The sequence below is a fragment of the Aotus nancymaae genome, unplaced genomic scaffold (genome assembly GCF_030222135.1).
Source record: "Aotus nancymaae isolate 86718 unplaced genomic scaffold, 86718_ANA_hifiasm-v0.15.2.pri h1tg000108l, whole genome shotgun sequence".
NCBI classification, from domain to species: Eukaryota; Metazoa; Chordata; class Mammalia; order Primates; family Aotidae; genus Aotus; species Aotus nancymaae.
The window spans coordinates 10,359,232-10,375,260 of NW_026988523.1; the positions used below are offsets into that span (position 1 = coordinate 10,359,232).

The window sequence follows — 16,029 nt, forward strand, 5'->3', positions numbered from 1 at the left end:
TACTGACCCTCTAAAGTTACATTTCTTCATCCTGACTTTTTAAAGCCCTTTATAATCTGCCTTTGCCCTCACAGGACCATTTTATTTCTCACCATCTGCCATCACAAAACCTCTGTCTCATGTGGCCTGGCATAGAGTCAGATGCCAGCGCGGAGAGCGCGTAGGTGCTGAGCCAACTCCCTCTGAAAGGCCAACAGAGAGGGGCATCATCCCCGCCACAGAGCCTACCTCAGAGTCAGGACTGTCCGATGAGTCCTCGTCTCCAGAGGGCGACGCATTCTTGGTGGGCTTAGACCGAAACCAGCTGAACCAGCCAAACCCTGAGCTCTGGAAGGGGAGGAGGACACTTTATGACCTGTAGGTTTGCTTCTCCCCCTGACCGTGAGGTCAGCCCGCCCCAGTGAGACAGGCAGAGCCCAGACTTCCACACCTGCACCACCCTCGAGGAAGGGAATGGCAGGGGAAGAAGGGCGGGGAGAGAAGAACTAGCCCCTCCACCTTTGTGTGCTCCTTCCCGTCTCCGAGCGTGCCTCTCTGGGCAGTATTCTGGGGAGACTTTTCTTCAGCCTCGTCGGAGGACTCCTCCTCACGCTCCCTGACGGAATTGGTGGAACTCTCAGAAATACTTCGTGCTCTGGCAGCCACTGGTGTCTGGAATTAAAGAAAAGGACTCATACTTGGACGGCACTTGACAGGTCACCAAACACACTTGCATGTACTCCCGCACCTGAGCTGCGCCTAAGGCAGTGGGATTGTCCGTCGGGATCATGTTTTACTGAAGAGGAGGTAAGGCTCAGCCGTGAAAAATGACTCGCCGAAGGCCGCAGGGTAAGGTCAGAGCTCAAGCCCACGTATCCCTCATCTTACAGACCTTTGCCTGTTGTGCAACCTCTCCAGAAACACAGTTTTCAGAGCTGTGCTGAGGCCTGGGACACGGGGTATGGACTGCTACTGCCGGAGATGAAGCGGGCCAGAAAACACCCCACAGAGGCCCACAAGCCCGAAAAAGCAGAGAAGGTAGCAACCGCCAAACCTAACTCACCTGACAGCTCAGTTCCTAACAGACTTGCTCAAGATCAACTGGGAACACATGCACCAGAGGGGGTAAAACACACCCACATCCCTTCACATTAACGTTTTTTGATTGTGGCAGAATATATACAGCATGAAGTTTGCCATTTTAATCATCTTTCAATGTACGCACAGTGTCGTAGGGACCATCACCACTAGCCATGTCCGGAACGTTTTCATCACCCCCGTTACATGACCCCCCACTCCCCTGTCCCCAGGCCCTGGTCGCTGCCATTCCACTTTCTGTCCCTGAGTTTGCCTATTCTATGTATCTCATGTAGGTGGAGTCATACAACATACTGCCTTTTTCTGTAATGTTTACATTTTACACTCTCAATATAGCATAATTGATATAAACCTTAGGAAATACTTTGGCAAAATATAGAAAGAAACTTTATTTTTCACTCAAATGAGTATAGTGTTATTTTGTGCCAGGCACTGTTCTAAGGGCTTTATATGTAGTGATGCATTTAATGCTTACGATAGCCCTATGAGCTAGGTGCTATTATTATCTCATTTTATCTATGAGAAAACTAAGGCACAGAAAGGTTAAGCAACCTGTCTAAGGTCACACAGCTAGGAAATGGCACATCAAAGTTAAACGTAGGCTGTCTGGCTTTCCTTCTAGGAATTTCTCCTAAGTGAATGATTCAAGACACAGATGAGGGCTTATCTGCTGTGATACCCAGCACTGTGTGTTACATATGAGTGAGAAAAGGAAGGAGGAACAGAGGGAGGGAGAGGAAAGGATGCATCACTCACAGTAATGAGCAACAACATGAGAATGATCACCCAGAGGGCAAGCTCCTTACCGTGGTGGTGGAGGCCCCGTCAGCCTGCCCGCGCTGCCCTCCTCCCTACTGCTCCCCACGCTCAGGGCACAGTGACACCCTTGCCCTCCCTTAACTACACCAAGGGAGCCACTTCAGGGCCTTCACTCCTGCTGTTTGTCTGCCTGGAACACCTGTCCCCGGGATATTCACCCGGCTCATTTCCATGCTCCATCCTGACGTCCACTTGAAGGCGTCCTCAGAGACACCTTCCTTGGCCACCCCTCTAAAGTGAGAGGCCTTGTGTGTATAGTTCTATTTTAGTCACTTCCACTAGACTTGAGCGCCTGAGGCTAGGCTTGGTCTGACATGCTGATGCCTCCCCAGTCCCTGTGACAGGGCCTGGCACATTGCAGGAACTCAGTGGATATTTGCAGATGAACAGATGAATGAATAGCGGCACGTTCATACAATGAATTTTGTCATGACAATATTAAAAATCATATTTATGAATGACATAGAAAAATCTCATTATATAGTGTTAAGTAACAGGAAATAAAGCCTTGTATATGCATGTTCTTAGCCATTTAAAAACATGTATGTGTGTGTAATGTATATACAGATATACATATACTTGTGTATACATATGCATATACAGAAAAAATAGTGTAAGAAAATAACCAAAATATTTTCTCTGCTGGATTGAGTGATGTCTGATTCTTTATATGATACTTCACTTTTAGATTTTTCTATAACAATAATGTACTACTTTTCAGTCAGAAAAAAAACAGAAAAGTATTAAAAGTTCATTAAGATCTGTACCCGTTTATCTACTTACTAAAATTGGCCATGTGCTATGGCTCCCGTCTGTAATCCCAGCACTTTGGGAGGCCAAGGCAGGTGGATCACAAAGTCAGGAGTTTGAAACCAGCCTGACTAACATGGTGAAACCCCATCTCTACTAAAAATATAAAAATTACCCAGGTGTGGTGGCACACGCCTGTAATGCCAGCTACTCAGGAGGCTGTGGCACGAGAATCACTTGAACCTGGGAGGCAGAGGTTGCAGTGAGCCGAGATCGCGCCATTCCACTGTAGTCTGGGCGACAGAGTAACACTCTGTCTCCAAAAAAGAAAAAGCGTAGGATGTCACCCTCCAACCAGAGAAGCTGAAGAAAATCTTAGGTTTGGTACCAATGCTGCCCATTGCTGAGGGCAGAGTTACGTCCAATCAGAGCTAGAATGATTCTTCAGACACCGTCACCTCCAAGACCTCACAGCCTAGCTGAGGAGAAAAGACAAAGGCAGGCACTGTCACAGCTAGCACAGATCTTTCTTTGAAATAAAGCCAGGTAAAAATTAAAACAAGGAAGTATCAACAGTCTTCCATGGCAGGGCAGGGTATGGCAAGCGTTTTGTGCAGCTGTGAAAAGATATCAGAGAACAGAGATCAGAGAGGCCAAAATGAACCAGCTCAGCTGCTCCCTCTCTCCCCACGGACACAGGTTGGTGGGGTTGAGTGTACACAGGAAAGCAGCCTCCCGCCCAGCTCCCGGGAGTTGGTATAGGAAGAAGCAAGGCGCCATGTGGAAGAAAGAGCTGCTGCAGCACTGAGGAGGAGCTTGCATGTGGCCTACAAACCAGGCAACCGGTAAAAGTCAGAAGCATTCAGGTGGGCAGCCGCATCTTTTATGCTGTGTGCTCTCACCTGTGGTTTGGAAATGACCTCTTGGCCATCAGGAGGCTGGGAGGTTTCTTGAGACACTGTGTTCTCTCCTGCGTCACAAACAGAAATGAAAATAGCAATTGGAAGTTGCGCTTTTCCCATCTATCCTGAAGAAAGATAACGGGGATACAATCAGCTTTCTTAACTGCAGCGGAAGCTCAGAGCCCGTAACCCTAAGCCAGTCACAGCAAGTGCAAAGAATGCTCGCATGTTCACTCAATCCCAGCCACCCCAGGACATGCTGTTCAACTCATCCTCTACTGTCAAAGCCACTCATCGGGAATCTTGGAAATCAGAGCAACATCAAGCTAGGTCACAGGGATCCTCCACCACCTTGCTCTCCATCTGAGTCTCCAACTTGGACAGGACCTAATCCTGGCAGGTCTAAGATCTAATCATTCTAGGTGGTTTCCAGCATCTCCCTGGCATCGCTCAGCATTGCTCACCCACACTCAGCCCTTGTTGTCGAAGGTCTGATGGACCTGAAAAAACTCGGGACCAAGACAGAAACATGGGTTTCTGCTGGAGACGCTGAGAGTAAGCTCTTGGGTGCGGGATGATTGTAGAAAGAGGACTTGGCCTACATTTCTCCACCCCATAATCTCTCTCCTAGAAACTGTGTAATCATTTGGATGGCAGGAGTGGCTCCATTTGTCCTGCCATGCACAGGGGAGAGATGGACTGTGCTGGAAGACAGCAATCTCCAGATGTGTGCAAAGCAGCAGCACAGTGGCTGAAAACTAGCAGGCCCTCCGTAACAGGCCCAACCCCGCATCCGTGTCTTTCCCAGGTGCAATCCTACCTCCTCTGACTGGTCTCAGCACCTCCCTTTCCTGCTTCCTCCCCACCCAGACCCTACACTCAACGTGGCCCCACTAGCTACCAGGTCTTACCAGGGCCCAGGTGTGTCTGCAGCGTTTCCTCCCAGATTGTTCCTCCAGGAGCCCCTGTCGCTGCCACGTTGCTGCCAGTCCCTGGTAGATGGGTCTCAGGAACTGAGTAAAGAGGTATCGATGCCCCTGTCTGCCCCGCACCCCCTCCTGCTGGGTAGGAACCCGGCTGGAGGGGAAAAGGCTGCTGTGAGCTGGGCTGGGGCAGGCAGTTCTGCTCAGGTGTCAGCCACAGGGCTGAGCGGTACCCAGGGGCTTCTAAGTAGCCTTGACGTCCAGAAAAGTCCTCGTAGAAAGTGTTTTCTAAGGACATAGAGCAAAGGTAAAGAAATGGGACCTGAAATGTGGCATTTGCAGGCTGATCACACCAGAAACATTCCTGCTCATGTCTTCTTTGGAAAGCAGTCACAAGGACAAGCTGTCTAATGTGACTTCCAGCAATGTGATGACAAGTAAAACACAGAGTGATTGGAACACCCTCATTGCTGTTTACAGAATTGTTTCCTTCACTAGCGTAGACTAAACATAAAATCCCAAGCCCCTCCATTGACTGAACAGACTCCCTCTTGGCCAAGGGGACCCCAGAAAAACCTTAAAAACTGAGTTCCCAGCCATAACAGGATGGGAGGTGAGACACCCCTCATTATACCCAGTTCAGACACAACTGACCAGCATTAATGCTAAAACAGAGATCTTAAGACTAACAGAAAAGACTCTGGGTGGCCATAAGATACCAAATAATACACAGAACCTAAAGCCCTGCCAGGCAAGGGTTAAGCCCCGCACCCCTCCACCTTAAGAATAAACTGTGTTCGAACCACCACAAGGTTTTTCTTTTTCTCTAGCAGCTAAACAAGCACTGGCCTTGAAATGAGCAATGTTCAAACAATTACAACTCATTCAGCTCACAAATGCTGACTAAATGAGCCTCTGTTCCACCAGCCATGACCACAGCTTTGATTGGACAAGACTGATTTCAGTAACTTGCTCCAGATAAGACCACCAACCATGAACTAGGGTCTGGCTAGTTTACAGAGGCTCTGCACTTGAGTGCCTCTGTGTCTCAAAAAGACCTTTAGATGCATAGGGTCTAACTGTAATATGCTTAAAGGATAAGTCTCCACCCCAAGGTGAACATGGGTCATATGTTACATGCATGCTAGTTCATGATGCATGTGTGAGGACCACCTTCGTGAATAGTCACAGCTCCTCCTGTAACCTGTTAAATATGTATGTTTGGTCAACCCATTCAACTTAAATTCTTGTCTTATCTCTCCTTCCCTCAAAGTGCCTGGCTATACTTCCCAGACTTCGGGATGGCCACCTTGCAGGCTGGAACAGTTTGTAAAAAATCGTCTCCTTTCCAAATGTGTACATTGTATGACATCTCTTCTAACTTAACACTGCCTTGTATGATCTCTGAGCCTTTAGCCAGTGGGCTGGGGACAGGAAGGGGCTGAAATTACCATCCTATCTAACTCCACACCTTTTTATTTTTTGATCAATTATTTTTGGACTTCCTAATGGACCTGAGTATTTAAAACTTAGAAAGCTTCCAGTTAAAAACCCAAATCGTACCACAGAAATTGCTCTTAAAGAATCAAAGTACATTTGCCCTGGAAGAGCTCTTACTGATAAGAAACTAAGGTGTGGACCTATAACACGACTGGTCACAGGACTGGCATGGGCAGCCGACCTGCCTGCTCCATCGGGCACCAGGAGGCAGGGCTGGGGGAAGCACCAACCACAGGCACCCAGCCTGGCCTTCCGCCACCCGCCACCTTTACAGATCCTGCTACACAGTGAGAAACAGAAGCCAAGGCTGACCCTGCCCTCCCTTCCCTCTGTTCATGCCTGAGGAAGAGAACTGGGCTGGAAGAAAGGAGGGCCCTTTCCTGACCCTGCCGTGGGGGAACCTGGGGAAAGGGTACCGAGTTAACTAGGGATATGGTGCCTGCCAACCCACCACTGGGAAGCATCCCAGGGGAAGAGTAGAGATGCCGGGAAACACTGAAACATACTTATTCCACAGTCATATGGCAATCGCTAGCTCAAGACTCTGAAGGACTTCTGACATCCCCAACACTAACATAAGATACAGATGAACCACAATCTCTGGACTCGAAAATGTATCCAGCTGGAGAGATACTGACACAGGAGAGAGAATTAGCTAACAATACACTGCAACACAAAAAACACTCAGGTATTTAAAAACCTGAATCGTGAAGCAGCAGCCGTTAGACTGAGGGGACTTAGACGTGTCGGGGATGTGAGGCTGCTGGGAGCTGCGTGGAGGAGGTGCCTGGACAACGGGGCAGACTTACGCAGGCAAGGCAGGCACCCTGGGAAGGGAAGGGCGAGTGCTTTCGTGAATTACTTTGTCTCGTAGAATTGGATCCTGAGCGTCCGCTATGGATATGCTCAGTTCATTGTTCTGGGTACCTGTTGTTGTTCCTCTGGCTCCCGAAATATCTGAGCGAGCAGGATGAGGATCCCCGATGTCTCCTGCTACCTTTTGCTGTTTAAAATGAAGTAAAATCTTTTTAAGCATCACAAAGGAAAAACAAGAACAGGGAAACAAAGGGGTTCAAAACTTAAGCCAAAAAGAAACTTCCAGTGGGATTACAAGGTAGGGGAAATGCTTGTATGCTTAGGGGCCTGGGGAGTCATGTGGACGGGGCTGCCAGCTCTGCTCAGAGCAGGCGGAGATGGCTGTAGACCAGTCATCCACCCTCCCCTGAAGGAACGAGCACATGAAAAGAATTAATCTGCAGGCCTCAGCACCTACCGCAGATAGAAGGGGTAGAGGCTGTGTGTGCTTTAAAAATCCACCCTGTCTTTTCTTCAAAGCGGAATGGGAAAAAGAAAATGGAGGAGGCCCTGTTCCAATTACTGTTCCAATTACAACCAGCAGCTTTTGCAATTGTCAGAACAAAAAGAAAAGGCCCGGAAGTCTTTTAAGCAATTGCCCCATATTACATGAAAGTGACACTGGTCCACTGTGATCCATTGTTCCTAGCAGAGATGGGGAAGCTTTGATGGTCATGAAACATATTCTCTGGGGTCCCAGGGAGGGGTGGCAAGAGTGACTGGGAAGAGTGGCATGTGAACATAGGAAAATGCCTTCATACGGGGGACAAGCAGTGGCAGGGAAGCTCAGAGTCTCATGCCCTCCCCAGACACCTACTGTGCCTCATGCGTGATGGGAGAGACCATGGCGAGACACGGGGAACAGGGACTTGCTAATGTCAGCGCCTACCTGTTCCATGTCTAGGGGAGAGAAGAGGGAAACAAAAGCTGACCACCCCCTCACCAATGCCCTGGCTCCTACCCCACTCACCTGCAGCTGCCTCCGAAGTCGCACCAGCCAGTCCGGCTCCAGGTCCCTGTTTCCACTGCGTCTTTCGAAAACCAGAGGATCTGACAGCTTCAGTTTCTCTGCTAGCTGTACCAGGTTTCCAGATGGGTTAGGGGCAGAAAGTAAGACAGAGGAGAGGAAAGAGGGGGAAGAGAAAACAAAGGGAAAGGAGAAAGAGAACCTTAACTTACTTGTAAATTACATTATAAAAAATCATCAAAAAATAGCAAATTCAGCAGATATCCTCCCAAAATTGCAAAATACATAGAAAATTACCCCATCCTGGGTGTTAGATTCTAAATAAAATATGAGGAGAAACACTAACTCAGCTTCATTTCTCTGCAAAGCTGTCTGCTCTGTAACAGTGTTTCTCAAAGTGTGTCTGTGGGAATTTTGTTAAAATTCTAATTGTAAACTTGTTAAAACACTAATTCTGATTCCAGACATCTGGGCAGGGCCTAAGAGAGTGCATTTCTAACCAGCTTCCAGGTGATGCTAATGTTACTTTATATTTTAATGATTTATTCCATAAATAAGTTTTAGTTACCCAAACTTTTCTAATCATCCATTCTGGATCCCTGAGCTCCTTGCAACCATCAACCTGTTGGCAGAAATTTCAGGGTATGGGGAGGCTCACCACCACAAATTTTATAGGTTAAAGAATCCAGCACTTGGGCCTCATCTAAAGCAAAACAAAAATGTAAGGGTAGGCTGCTTTTTCACTCTCTAGCTAATAAGTTTTTCTTCAACTAATTGAAACAACTATTTGTCTGATTGTTGTTTTCTTCCCTGGGAACTAAAGGTTGATATGTTTCTGTTTTCTATTTTAAATGTATCTCACATGTGATAAAATATTCCATGCATTTAAAAGCATTTTAATAAGGATCATTTCCTCTTTTAATCACTAAAGTATATTTTCTAAGCCCAGCTTTTGTAATTAGAATGGTTCACCATAGCATGTAGTTTTACTGTACCAGAAAAGCAGACGCAAGAATGAATTGCTCGAGTAGCACACACATGGCTTCCAGGCTGCAATCCCACCACCGCCCACCCAGAGAGCCTCCTTCTTTCTGTGGCCTCTGCTTATCGCATCTGGGCATGCATACATGGTCAAAGCCGGCCGTGGGCTCCGATTTTACGGCATGTTCAAAGAAGATGAAATGTACAGTCTAAGCTGCTCTACAATGGCTTTCTCTGAATAGTGAAGATAAAACAACTGCACAGAACCCTTTGAGAGGCTCACCTTGATGAGTTCCACTAATAGCACAGGGTGGCTGCTCTCTCCCTGGCCCAAGACAGCTGCACCAATGGCTTCGCAGTAATGCAAGGCCTGGGACACGAGGCCATAATCTGCCAGACGGGAAGCATAAAGGAGCTTATACACCTGTGAAGAGAAAAGGGTCAGCGACTAGTCCACCCAGGCAGGGAGGGAAAGACGGAGAAATGCAGATAAGACTTCTTGGAAGTCAGCTGACTGCCAGCTTACACTAACTCTGGCATCCACATATCAAAAGGCTTGTGCCATTTGGAGCATTTTATCTGTGCATGGGCACAGATCCAAAGCCAGCCTGCAGTTCCGGCGTTACAGAGAAAAGGACAGGAGTCCCATCCGCTCAGCCTTCCTAGGTCCTGGTCACCATGTAAAGTGCACTGGGGTTCTTGTTTATTGGGTAGCCCATATCTCCAGAAAGCCTGATGTACAGGCACAGGACCAGGCACAAGAGGGACATTAAAAGCAGCAAAAACAGGCTGCCACCGTGGCGCACACCTGTAGCCCCAGCACTTGGGAGGCCAAGGAGGGTGGATCACTTGAGGTCAGGAGCTCGAGACCAGCCTGGCCAACATGACGAAACCCTGTCTCTACTAAAAATATAAAAATTAGCTGGGCATGTTGGTGCATGCCTGTAGTCCCAGCTACTCGGGAGGCTGAGGTAGGAGAATCGCTTGAACCCAGGAGGCAGAGGTTGCAGTGAGCCGAGATTGCACCACTGCACTCCAGCCTGGGTGACAGGTGAGACTCCATCTCAAAAAAAAAGCAGCAGCAGCAAAAATAGACCCTGGTGCAAAGGGCATAAAGCTAATGGAGAGTACTGAGAAAAGTAAGCTCTTGTGGAAGCATGAGTGGCAGGGCAGGATCAAGTGTGAGGGCTTTGGTATCAGACAGACCCAAGTTCAAATCCAAGCTCCATGCCAAGTGGGAAACATTGGGCTAGTTACCTCATCTCTCTGTGCCTCAGTTTCCTGTCTACGACATGGGAATACTAACACTACCTATGCCCTTGGTTGTTATGAAGATTCAGTGAGATAATTCAGGTAAAGTATGGAGAACAAACAAGAGATGTGAGCTGATAGCACGTAACACCTCTGGGCCTCTGTTTTCTCTTTGGTAAAAGAGGGTTAATCAGGCCGACCTCACAGGATTCGAAATAATACACAAGCAGTGTAAATGCCACAATGCCGGGCACATAGAGCACATTCAGTAAAACTAGTTAATCTCATTACTATCAGCCCGAAGCAGCACCAAAAGAGCCAAGTGCTGGGATGAATAAAGAAGGGAAAGGAAAAGAGACCAAAGGGCCAGTCAGGGACCTACACAGAGGAGCTCACTGAGCAAGCTTTCGCTGGAAAAGGTGGGTCTTCGGCAAAGCCCTTAAAGAAGAGAAGATGCTATAGGACAAATGCCTAATGCATGTGGGTTTAAAACCTAGATGATAGATTGATAGGTGCAGCAAACCACCATGGCACACGTATACCTGTGTAACAAACCTGCGCATTCTGCACATGTATCCTGGAACTTACGGTAAAAATAAGAAGAGACGATGCTAAGTGGCCCATTTCTCTATGACACAGGAATTCCCTTTCAAGGCTTTGTGTTGTGTGTGCATGTTGTTGTAATTACTGTTGCTGCCGCTGCATGCACCCTCGACACCAAGCACTGAAGGAGAAACGAGGAATTGCTGGAAAAGGTCTCTGCCTAAAGAAGATAATTAAGGCAGGAAGATAAGGTACCTGTGCATGAAAGGCAAGAAAACGCAAGGCAGCGAGCGCTCAGTGTCGGGGGGCCCTGGATTCAGCCGTGGGAGCCACACTGTGCCCGCCATGACCTCAACGCTGAGAGCAGTTGCCGTGTGCCAGGCGCTGTTCTCATGCATTAGAGAACCTAACTCATTTTCATGCCAGCTCCATTATAAGGCACCGCTCTCGTCCCCTTTTATAGCTGAGACCACTGAGGGCTACTATCTCAGTCACACTCGTGAGCGTGGCCCAGGGAGCCTGCATGGAGGAAGAGATGGTGCCGGATGTCAGAGCTCACGGAGGATTTAGACGGAGGAGGACACGATGTCAGCACTGGACTTTACGAATGTAAGGTGACAATGGCATCATGTAGAGATGCTGAGAAGAGAGGGCGGAAGCCGCAGTGTGGACAGCACCCACACAGCTTAAGCCCTGGGAGGGGCGAAGAAGGGTGAGGGCCAGGGCTGAGCACAGAGGGATGTCCAGAGGTAGAGGACAGAGGAGTTCAAAAGAGGCCGAGAAGGAGCGGGCAGCAGAGGGAGGGTGAGCAGCAAGTGGGCTGGGCTGTGCTCCCACTGCCTCCAGCAGGACAGCTGCAGAGGCTGAGAAGAAGAAGGGATTGCTGTCTGGAGAGACAGGGCGAGGGAGCTGGCAGCAGGAGTGAGGTGTGGGCCAGGGCAGCAGGCGGGACGTCCAAATGTCAGCAGTGAGGCAGGAGCCTCCAGCAGAGAGGCCTCTGCAAGGTTTTACCTTCATGTTAGAAAACGCAGAACTTTAAGGGACATAAAAAGAAATCCTACACCCTCCCACGCTTAGGCTAATGAGGAAAAGTTCAGTAGATAACTTAGCCCCAGGTACTAAGTGCCAAAAAGCAAAGCTGGAAATACAGCTGCATGCCGCTGCCTGACACAGTGACGGTGGCCTCATCTGGGCTCAGTTACCTGGAGAGAAGGGATGAAGGATTTGGGGTGGCCCAGCATCTGACAGTACTCGAAGATTTCCGTCCTCTGGATCGCCTCAGTTGTTGCAAATTTCAAAAACTCTTGACTAAAACCAGGGAATAACAATAAAAGAGATTGAGGAGTGGGGGCCGCGGGAGTTCAATCCCAGTGGATAGCCAAACACCAGCTGCAGCCTTTCATGGGAGAGTTTCCATCCTGGACTGATCCCTGTGGTGGCTTCAAGAGAAGAAAAAGACTCTGGGCTCCCAAAGTGAGTGTTTCGCCTCCTCCTCCTCTCCCTCCTTGAGGCTGACAAAGGAAGAAAACAGAACTCGGCAGGAGAGGAGGCGCTAGGAGGCGGAGGCTGTGGAAAGAGGGTGCTGCCTGCCTTCTTGTTGAAGGGTAACTCAGCAAGGCAGGCTACCTTGAAGGGCACTGGGCCCTCCTCTTAAACACACAGAGAGCTGACCCCCATGCCAATAAAGCCTGTCGTGCATCTGTGAAGGGCACCTCTAGTTGGAGCAAATTCACACAAAAGAGGGGAGCCATGTAACACTCCAGGAGCACTGATACCAAAAGGCATGGCAGAGCAGGCGAGCACAGCTGAGCCAGAAATCAAACCAGCGTCCGTACACTGGATATTCATTCCACCAGTGAGGATGAGGATGGAGTGAATGTGATCTGGTCGTGGTAGGTGGCAGAGGGGGGCACAAAAGTCTCATGTGAGCCAAAATCTCTCTCGTCAACAGCTTGCCATGGTGTTCAAAATCACCAGGTTATTCCTGGGGGCTGAGCAGGAGAATCGCTTGAACCCGGGAGGTGGAGGTTGTAGTGAGTCAAGATGGCAACACTGCACTCCAGCCTGGGGACAGAGCGTGACTCCATCTCAAAAAAAAAAAAAGAAAAAGCGGCGGTGGGGAGTGGCTTTGCAGCCTGACTGCCTGGACTCTGAGTCCAACTCAGCCACACCCTAGCTGTACCATCTTAGACGGGTTATTTCACCTCCCTGTGCCTTGGTTTTCCTCCTCCATAAGTGAAGATTACTTCACTTCTTCATAGGGTAAATATGTAACAATTAAAGGAAATAGTGCAAAGAAAACGCCTGGCACGACGTAAGAGCTTAGTGAATCTTAACTCGTATGGGGAGGGGATGGAGAGAGACAGAACAGGCAGGACCACTAGGGAGCAAATCATGCCGTCCCTGCATTCATGCGCTGTGAGAGCTAATCCAGGGTGTCCTGTGGGAAAAGCCTAATGCTATGGCCACAGAGAATGTGACCAGAGGGACTCTAAGTCCTTACCCATAGCTATTTGTAGGGATGCTAGGGCCCCCAAGAGGGACTAAACAAACTTCTTCCACTCTCCAGTTTTGCCCGGGGTGGGCTCTCAGAACAGGCCCAGGACTTCCACACAGAAAACATGGGGTTTTCTTTTTTTTTTTTAAAGGAACAAAGTCAGCTTGTGGAGCCATAATGCCACCCAGTGGGCAAAGGGCACAATACAACACAAAGGCATCAGCCCACCTCTTTTCAGAGCAGGACCTGGGGCCTGAGGCCCCTGCTGATGCTGTAATGTGGGACCCACGGGGCATCTCCTTACACAGACCTGCACAGATAACAATCCCAGATAAGGGGGCCAGCGGTAGCTGAAATTCACATGAGAAAATGAAAAACGCATCCATAAAACCCAACCTGGGCTAAAACAATCCCGTGGAAAACGTCCTTCCCGTTTCCTTCACCCAGGTCACACACCTGTGGCTGCTGCCCAGCAAGACCAGATGGTCAGTCTTCACGGTGTAGTGGCCGAAGGGCACATGAGCCACGAGGTAGCAGAAGTGAGCTGCCTCCACAAGCCCCTTCCCAGCTGCGGGAGGAAGAGAACAAGACCCAGTCACGGAGCACACCCGTGTGGGGACGCATCTTCTGGGTGGATAGGAAAGAGATGCAAGAGTGGCCTCGGGGGTCCGAGGGGAGAAGCTATGGGGGTATAGATGAATGAGCCTCTCATAGCATGAGTCACAGGCCCCCACACCCCACTCCTTCTCCTGCCAGCCCGTGTGGCCTCAGATGTTACACTTCTCTTCAGCCAGGATAAGGCACAATTTCCCCTTCTCCCTAAAGGATTTTTGATGAGGAATTCTCTAAACATTTTAGTCTTTCTTGAGGGTGAAAAATGAAATGCCTGCACCTGAGCGAGGAAGGAGCCTACTGGGAGTGACCGTTTTAAAACTAGGGTTCCTGGGGCACCGTTGCTTTCCCTGCTAAAGTCAAACATAAAAATCACATTCATTACCAACACATTCCCAGTTTTGAAACGTTCCCCCATACGTTCTCCATTGCCTCAAAATTGAGTTAATTCAACTAGATACAATACCTAGCACAGCGCCTGGCCCCCAAGAAGGGCTCAACAAACATTAGCTCCCTTCCACTCAGGGTGCTGCGTGGCCTCCATCTGACTTGGCACAGCCTTACCCATAGCTATTTAACAGAGCAGTATTTTTTAAAGCCCCATGAGAGCACCATGGTTTCTAGATGCTCTGCTTCTTGGCTAAATTTGAGAATCACTGATCTGAAATATTCAATAGCCCCTAAGTGTTTATAAGGCCACATTCACAGAGAGATGATGGAAAGCAAGACTATAGGGTTACCCAGGGTGGTTCAGGCAAAAAAGAATTTTCTATCTGATTGAACTGGGTCACTGAGAGATTTACAGCAACAGGAGGCAAGGTGTCCTATGCATTAACTCCATCCACAGGGAATCTGACCCAGGGCTAGAAAATCAGCTGCCAAGAGGAGACTCCCACCGCAGCAGAACACCAAGTCTCAGGGGCCAGGCCTGCATTCACTCACAGCAGAAATTCCACGAAACAGAGAGGCAAGAAGGACCCGTGTTTCCCTGGAGTTTCTTCCCCAAAACATGGAGGCTCCTGGGTCCAGGAAAAGCCTGGCGCATAGACTCTGGCCCTACCCAGAATCTGAGACTCTAAGGGCAGGATGTTTAAAGCTGGCCTGGACACCTTCCAGAGGAGAGTAGAGGGACAGTGCTGGTGTCACTTACCCAGGGTGTCCCCCATGGTGACAATCGCACGCTGATACAGCTCTGGGTCCCCAGCCTGATTTGACAGAATCACAGCCAAGTGAGGCCTCCAGTCTCCCCACTGCTTTTCTCCACAACACTGAAAAGCAGCAGAAAAATAAATGTACAATCATTTAGGAATGGCCAAAATGTACATAAAGAAGGAGGTTGTCTATTTCCTGGTTCAGAAGTGGTCAGAGAACGCCCACTCTACCACCTGCAAGGCTGCCATTCATTGATTCAGAGTTCTCATCTTTAACAAAGCAAAACTTTCAGTAGGACACAGATAGATACACATACATGCATACATACATACATTCGCAGGGATATTGGAAAATGGATAAATAAAATGACATTGTTCACTTACTATTTTTCACATTTCTCCCCAGTGCCTGGCCCTCAAGTAGCTAGAGACAAAACTCAGAAAAACCCTGATGCTTCAGTGGGAGAAGGAAGATCAAATATCCTTGGCTCATAAGTAGAAGAGGCCACAGCCTGTCACAGAAGTCAGGGGAACACGGGCCTGCTTTAATGTCTTACTAAATGGCTTATGTTTTCTGGCTTTACAAAGCCCATTCACACACTTCCTCTTATTTAATCTTCAAAGCAACCCTATGAAGTCTAGTTCCTATTGCCACTTAAGGAATAAGAAAATCAAGCCAAGTGGCCCAGCTAGGACAGTGCAGAGGCAGCATAATTCCACCAGGGGGCAACAGAGAGTAAGCAGCGTGGTGGAAATGTACAAAGCCCCGCAAAAACGGTGTTTTCCCTACCATCTCTCCCTAAGACTGTTCTACCAAATGAAGAAGAATTTCAAGGCAGAAAATATCAATAAAGAAACAATATAATATAATGGAAACAACAGGCCCCAACTCGAGTCTTGCATCTTACTAGCTTACTTACTTTGAACAAGTTTCTTAATGTCTTTGAACCTTTCATTTTCTCATCCCTAAAACGGAGATCATAATTTCTACCTAACAGGGTTATTGTTGAAAATAAAATAAGATAGTTGTGTAAAGCACATTGCATGGTGCTTCACATTTTGTTTGCACTTTATCAATTACATGTAGATAAAAATACAGACACACATGCACACACACAGTTGGAAGCTCAGCCAAGGAAAGAGATGATTTGCACACCCGTCTACCTTCCAATAATAACTAAGATTTGGAGGTTAAAATTAC

The 16,029-nt window shown here is 48.3% G+C and overlaps 1 protein-coding gene across 3 annotated transcripts in view; it reads right to left on the minus strand.

Moving 5' to 3' along the window:
• Positions 1 to 16,029, minus strand: part of SEC16B (SEC16 homolog B, endoplasmic reticulum export factor) — an 84,815-nt gene that overhangs the window by 6,817 nt on the left and 61,969 nt on the right. For all 3 annotated transcript variants that reach the window (XM_064370539.1, XM_064370538.1, XM_064370540.1), the window contains 10 exons: positions 14,828 to 14,945; positions 13,522 to 13,633; positions 11,771 to 11,876; positions 9,058 to 9,198; positions 7,797 to 7,901; positions 6,899 to 6,974; positions 4,460 to 4,759; positions 3,549 to 3,616; positions 499 to 651; positions 229 to 327 (listed from right to left, as the gene is read on the minus strand). In XM_064370539.1, coding sequence (XP_064226609.1) covers positions 229 to 327; positions 499 to 651; positions 3,549 to 3,616; positions 4,460 to 4,759; positions 6,899 to 6,974; positions 7,797 to 7,901; positions 9,058 to 9,198; positions 11,771 to 11,876; positions 13,522 to 13,633; positions 14,828 to 14,945 — 1,278 coding nt within the window. The remainder of the gene's footprint in view (positions 1 to 228; positions 328 to 498; positions 652 to 3,548; positions 3,617 to 4,459; positions 4,760 to 6,898; positions 6,975 to 7,796; positions 7,902 to 9,057; positions 9,199 to 11,770; positions 11,877 to 13,521; positions 13,634 to 14,827; positions 14,946 to 16,029) is intronic.